Source organism: Pimephales promelas, chromosome 11 (assembly GCF_988280905.1).
Source record: "Pimephales promelas chromosome 11, fPimPro1.hap1.1, whole genome shotgun sequence".
Lineage (NCBI taxonomy): Eukaryota > Metazoa > Chordata > Actinopteri > Cypriniformes > Leuciscidae > Pimephales > Pimephales promelas.
The window spans coordinates 21,416,492-21,423,100 of NC_142779.1; the positions used below are offsets into that span (position 1 = coordinate 21,416,492).

The window sequence follows — 6,609 nt, forward strand, 5'->3', positions numbered from 1 at the left end:
TGGCCCCGCCCATCATCAGCACGTGGGAGTGGAGGCGGAAGCGGAAGGGAAACAGTGGGCGCAGAAACATGGCGTGCTCATACACACGTAGAGTCAGAGAGATGACAGCCGGCGCGTGTTTATTTTCTGTGTTTATCGCAACATGTGTGATACTGCAGCCCGCTTCGGCCAAGCCGGGTAAATTAAGAGAAATCACAGATGGTAACTGGGAGGAAATCCTGACTGGAGAATGGATGATCGAGTTGTGAGTTATTAGATTAAATTTTGCAAAAAGTCTGTTTATTTTTGCATAGCCATTAACAGTGTACACATGATAATAATAATTACACAACAATAACTTATTATTTCATTATTGTTTACTACCGTGTTCTTGTACTGGGCTCAGGTTAGAGGAAGTTCTGTGGTTTTAAAGTTAAAGAGTTTGCCAAAATCAAAGGGATGTAATCATTTAATCATTCTCATGTTGATCCAATCTCATATGCGTTTCTTCCTTCTATGAAGAAGAAAAGGGACATATTAGACAGAATGATAACCTCAGTCACCGTTCACTTGTATGTAAAACGGATTCAAAACTGAATGGTGCCTGAGGCTGTCATTCTGCATAACAACTCCTTTTGTATTCCACAGAAGAAAGTCATACAGTTTTGGAAAAACATGATAGTGAGTAAATAATGTCAGCTTCCTCCTGCTAGAGCCATCGAACAAGAGGATTCTAGTTAAATAGATCCCATGGAAAACAAATGAGCCTCTGTGTCTTTGTGTCTCCTCTGGCTGGGATTGTGTTATTGGATTAAAGGTTTGTCTGTCTACTGCAGCTTTGCTCCATGGTGTCCGGCCTGCCAGCAGCTCCAGCCCGTGTGGAATGAGTTTGCAGAATGGGGAGAAGATTTGGGATTGAGCATTGCCAAAGTGGACGTCACCGAGCAGCCGGGTATGCTGTTATCTCCTCAAATCTTGTTTCTCTGCTCACCTGGTCTGCTGTCCTTATGGGTTTCCCTCCATTCTCTCTCTCTCTCTCTCTCTCTCTCTCTCTCTCTCAAATTAAAATAAATAAATAAAAATAAATAAATAAATTGCTTTATTGGCTTGACTCTACATATTGGCAAAGCTTGTAATAATGAAGTATAATAATGACATTATTATAACATAGTATAATAATGAAGACATAAAGAATAATAAAGTATTATAACAACTTAAATTAAATTGATTGCACAAATTAACAGTGTAACAGATTATAATTTCTGTGAACATTTGATACCACAGTGGTTTAACATATACATACACACACATACACGCATTACTGAGGGTCACTGTGGTGCACATTAGGGAAACTCACTGAGGTCAGACACACACACACACATTCACCTACTGTCTCTCAGGCTGTGGCACACACACACACACACACACACACACACACACACACACACGTATCTGCTAGCCAGTACTGCGGTCTGTCCCTAGTAAGATCTTTATCTGTTCTACTTCAGTTATGCCTGTAAAGTTCTGTTTTAAAGCCACACCGTGGAACTCTTCAACCTTTATAATATATTACCAAAACCTATTGAGATGGTAGATCGACTTGCAATAGGACGAATGACGCATCTGCCGTCTCCTGAAAGTGTCTGTATCGCTTTTACTTGCACTTTGTAACTTCGGGTTTCGGGTAGGAACCCGAGCACAAAAAGAACTACAAACTTCGACCGCTTTACGGCATACGTCACTTCCCCCACCACCCACAACTTCCTCAGAATCTAACGTTAGATTGTGTTTTCGTCATGCCGAACAACAGCTACAAGGAAGAAGGCAACGCTTTTATCAGAGGAACCTAAAAAAGAAAAGGGGAGAGTGACAAATTAAAAGCCAAGACTAGGATTAACACATTGGTCCAGCTTTCGCTTCGCTCGCTGGCGTGAGCTAACGGAGGAGAAAGAGTGCTCGACCGATGCGGACGCTTGCCTGCACAAAAATGCCGTTTCTAAGGTAACCCAGATAAATTCATATTAGCAGTGTAGTATTTTCTGGTATTCCGGCCACAGCCGATGGTGCTATGAGTGCAATAAAATGCCCACAGCCCAGTGTTCATTTCTACAAACACAGCCCGCCTCAGTGAAGGGCTCGCACTAATAAAATCGCCTCAACGTTACATTAAATGTAGTGAACGTCCCCACGACTCAGTAGTACCCACAAACACTAACATTACACACCACATGTCCCACGGTTTCTGTAAAAATAAACCAAAACACAGAACGTTACAGTCAGCTCTGGCCGACGGTGTTTTCAGTGCAGTGAATGTGTCGGCTGTCCCGCGCCCACATTCACTCACAGACATGATAATCCCCACGGGGATCACCCCGCTCGCTCTCTCAGCTGACTGCTATAAGGGAATCAAGCGCGGCAAGGTTGCCCGGCCCGCCTCATACACTGCAAGCACCATAGACAGTAAAAGCACAAGCACACACAATCTAAAGACACGGGAGGCTGACCGGTTGACTGTTTGTTGACTTTAATTTGCGACAGTGCTGCGTAGCTTGTGGCCTCTAGGGACGCTGGACGTGAAAATTACATGTCGAGCACCATCTAGTGGCCAAAAAGTTCTGCAGTGTGGCTTTAAGTTATTATGGTGGGTATGAATTAGAGGAAGTAGAGATATTCTTCCATTTCATAATTTGCTTTCAGATTTCGATAGAATTGTAGTTTACTTTGTGTTTTGTTTTCCTGATCCCAATGTTCCAGATATGTATTTTTATACTGTTTGGTAATTTGGTTTATTCTGATGTGTGTGAGAAGCAGTGCTGGTCTGAGACTGGTTAGTGTTAGTCGGGTTAGTGAGTGTCAGGACCAGCTGAATGACTCTGTCTCTCTCTCTCTCTCTGTTCTGCAGGTTTGAGTGGGAGGTTTATCATCACAGCTCTCCCAACTATCTACCAGTGAGTTTCATTCCATTAATATCTTTTGTGGAAACCGTGATGCATATTTACAGGATTGTTTGATGAATAGAAAATTTGAACATTTATTTCAAATAGAAATTGTCATTTTTTGATAAATTTAATGTGTCCTTGCTGAATAATATATATTTTAAATAGTCTTTCTGACACCAAACTATTGAGCAGTTGTTCAGATATTTTGAACAGTTGTATAGAGTTAGGTCGATAGATCGACACCAGCAGTTGTTTTCAGTCATATGCACCGTCCCCGTGTGTTGGGTGTAAACTCAGTTTAAACTTGGTTAAGTGTGTGTGTGTGTGTGTTGCAGCTGTAAAGATGGTGTGTTTCGGAGATATCAAGGAGCCCGATCTAAAGACGACTTCCTGAGCTTCATTGATGACAAGAAATGGCAGAGCATAGAGCCGGTCTCTTCCTGGTTCGGCCCCTCTTCCTTCCTGTGAGTATTTGTAGTGTGTGTGTGGGTGGTGTCAAGTCAAGTCATTTTTTATTTTCATGTTATCACTGTGAAGCTGCTTTGATACAATCTGTAATGTAAAAAGCTCTATATAAATAAATGTGACTTTCAAATTCTGTAATAATGCAAAGGGCTCTGGGTGAGTCTGGCAAAGTCTCCAGAAAACGGAGATCAGAGAACCCACAGCCTGTGGTTAATGTAAAATTTGATTCATAAGGCAGCACACTATAAATGACTATTTTTACAGTTGATTTGATATTGTCTTTGATATTTATTTTTCGTAGGATGAACGCAATGTCAGCCCTCTTTAAGTTATCCATGTTCATCAGGGTGAGTGTGTATGTCTTTTAATATTAAACTGCGTTCCTCTCAGATCTGTGTTTTTAATTGTAATTAGCAATTTTTTTTTTAATTTCTTAGCAATTTTGTGAATAATTTAAAAGTTGCAACTTACATGCACAAATAATTTATACCTCAAGCTAATGGTGAAGGAACCAGCAACAGACAGTGAGGGAAAATATACATTAAAATAGTCAATGTACATTTAAAATAAACTGTCTGATTTAAAGAAGAGGGGGCTTGTGTCGTCCTGAAGGGTTTACAATAACGATTGCCTGCCCTGACTACAGTATCCTGCATATGACAAAGCTACTTAAAAATGTTTCATTTGAAATGTGATTTGGTTCAATTGATTTTATTGTATGAGCTTTTTGCAAACATAATTTGAAGCCAGTGGAAAATAAACTTAATTTATGGTTATAATGATTTTGTAATAAATACCTGGTGAATTTATAATCTGCTCATGGATTTTTTCATGCAGTAATTTAAATGATCTTTTAACATTGTGTTCCAGCAATGCCATAATTACTTAACAGAGCAGCTGGGCGTCCCGGTTTGGGGCTCGTATGGGATATTTGCTCTGGCAACACTCATCTCAGGATTGACTCTTGGATTGGTGAGTGCACACAAATACACTAATCTACCTTGTATTTTCTTATGCTCACTGCTCAGTCTTTTATTCTCAACCAGGCTGCATTAATTTGATTTTAAATACAGTAAAACTTGATATTGTAAATATAATAATTTAAAATGTTCTCTTTTAGTATATTTTAAAATCTAATTTATTTCTTTGATGGCAAAGCTGAATTTTCAGCGTCATTACTCCAGTCTAATTTGCTGATTTTGGGGCTAAATAAACATTTACTATTATTATCAATGTTGAAAACAGTAATGCCGATTAATATTTTTGTGGAAACTTTGATACATCCTTTTAGGATCCTTTTAGGATTCTTTGATGAATAGAAAGCTTCAAAGAACAGATTTTGAAATGGATTTTTTTGTTACATTATAAATGTCTTTTCTTTCATCTCAATTAAATGCATCCTTACTGAATTAAAGTTTTAATATCTTTTATAAATCTTATTGACCCCAGATCTGTTTCAAGTGTAATTTTTGGAGTGTAAAATCCCAGAATGCATTGCAAAAACTTCATTCATCCAAAATCATGGATGATTTAAGAGAAAGGGACCATTTAGACGATTTAAAACTTTTTATGTGTTTTGGCCTTTCGACAACAACGGCGATTTTGGTGATATGAAAATGCAAACTTACAAGTTTTTGAAAACTACTACTCTGTGTAAACTACAAAAACACAAATTTGTGAAAATGGCGATGTCATGCGCAATTGCGCATGCGTGTTATGTGTTCAGTCTATTGGCACATAGTGTTTCTTTACAAAGTGACATAATCGCAAGCTACTGGTATGGCAGCATAATTGAGCAATTTTAGTTGTTTTCACGAATCCGTGTGAACCGGGATTGTTTTGACATTGCCAAAAAAAAAAAAAAAAAAAATATACATTTTTAGTATATCATTGTCGTGTAAACGGACCCTATTTATTTCCTTAAGTTGTGAAAATCATCAAAAAAAGTACAATTTAATACTGTGTGCTATTTTGAATCATTAGCTTAGAATAGGGCTGTCAAATGATTAATCGCATCCAAAATAAAAGTTTGTGTTTACATAATATATGTAGGTGCACTGTGTATAATTATTTTATATACATAAATACACACACATGCTTGTATATATTCAAGAAATTTTTCATGTATAGACTGTATATAGATTTATATATAGTTTATATTATATATAAATATTTTACTTATAAAAAATATGTTTTTCTTAAATATACGTGTGTGTGTGTATATATATATATATATATTTACAAAATAATTATACACAGTGCACCCACATATATTATGTAAACGCAAACTTTTATTTTGGGTGCGATTAATCGCGATTAATCGTTTGACAGCCCTAGCTTAGAACATGTTAACATCAAACCTGGACTCCATTGGAATCAATTGCCAGTCACGTCTCCCTAAGTTCATGTTATTTCCTCTCTCAGGTGCTGGTTTTCATCGCAGATTTTGTGTTCCCATCACGACGACTTTCACCAGATTATCACCACAGTAAGTGTGAATGTTTTATATTAACCTATACTTGCTTTACTCTGAGAACTTCTAACGTAACAGAGATCGATTAAAACTTAAAGACGATATTGTGTAATTATGGACGCGTGAATGTTTCTGTAGGGAAACTGCTTGCGGGGCAGGTGCGTCTCCTGCAGCAATCTGAAGATGAGCAGGAAGCAGATGGAGAAGAGGAGGATGATGAAGACGAGTACGGGGGAAAGACTGAAGAGTGGCAGCCGGTGGGCGGAGCCGAGGCTGTCAGAAGAAGAGGTTTGGGTGTGCCGGAGGAGGACACCTAGAGGACTGGAGAGGAACTGCCTCACTGTGCACAAAATCGCTACACAAACCACATCGCAACGGCAATGCCCTCACGTGCTGCCATAGCAGTGCTCATTGAGCTTGATGATATCACATATGATGTCATAGCTCCCTTCTGAAAGATTGATGTGGTTGTGCTTTCTCTCTATTTTGCTGCAGGTTTGTGTTTTCTCTTTTCCACCTGTCCAGTTTTAATTATTACACCCCTTGCTATGCATTATGTCCACACAGTGTGTGTTTGTGTGTTGGAGCAGTGCTTCTCAAAGCTGTCCTGGTCACCCACCATTGCACATTTTTATCAGTAACACCCCGTTTAAGTCTTGCAGTCTCTACAAATGAAATGATGAGTTGAATCAGGTGTGTCAGATGAGGTTGATGCCCAGGACAGCTTTGAGAAGCGCTGTGTTAGAGGAATAT

The 6,609-nt window shown here is 38.7% G+C and overlaps 1 protein-coding gene across 1 annotated transcript; it reads left to right on the plus strand.

The window, feature by feature from the left end:
• Positions 1-24: 24 nt before the first annotated feature.
• Positions 25-6,322, plus strand: tmx1 (thioredoxin-related transmembrane protein 1). The gene is made up of 8 exons (XM_039656405.2): positions 25-244; positions 816-931; positions 2,882-2,927; positions 3,254-3,382; positions 3,685-3,730; positions 4,254-4,355; positions 5,808-5,871; positions 5,995-6,322. Exons 1-8 carry the CDS (start codon positions 69-71, stop codon positions 6,171-6,173), a joined length of 858 nt encoding a protein of 285 aa, XP_039512339.1. The 5' UTR covers positions 25-68; the 3' UTR covers positions 6,174-6,322.
• The last annotated feature ends 287 nt before the right edge of the window (positions 6,323-6,609 follow it).

What these genes read in the sequence shown, in the direction of transcription:
- tmx1 (XM_039656405.2), top strand. Translation starts at nt 69, where the DNA reads ATGGCGTGCTCATACACACGTAGAGTCAGAGAGATGACAGCCGGCGCG. An exon ending in CAGGATTGACTCTTGGATTG is followed by an intron (nt 4,356 to 5,807) that starts GTGAGTGCACAC and finishes TTCCTCTCTCAG; the next exon opens with GTGCTGGTTTTCATCGCAGA. An exon ending in TTCACCAGATTATCACCACA is followed by an intron (nt 5,872 to 5,994) that starts GTAAGTGTGAAT and finishes ATGTTTCTGTAG; the next exon opens with GGAAACTGCTTGCGGGGCAG.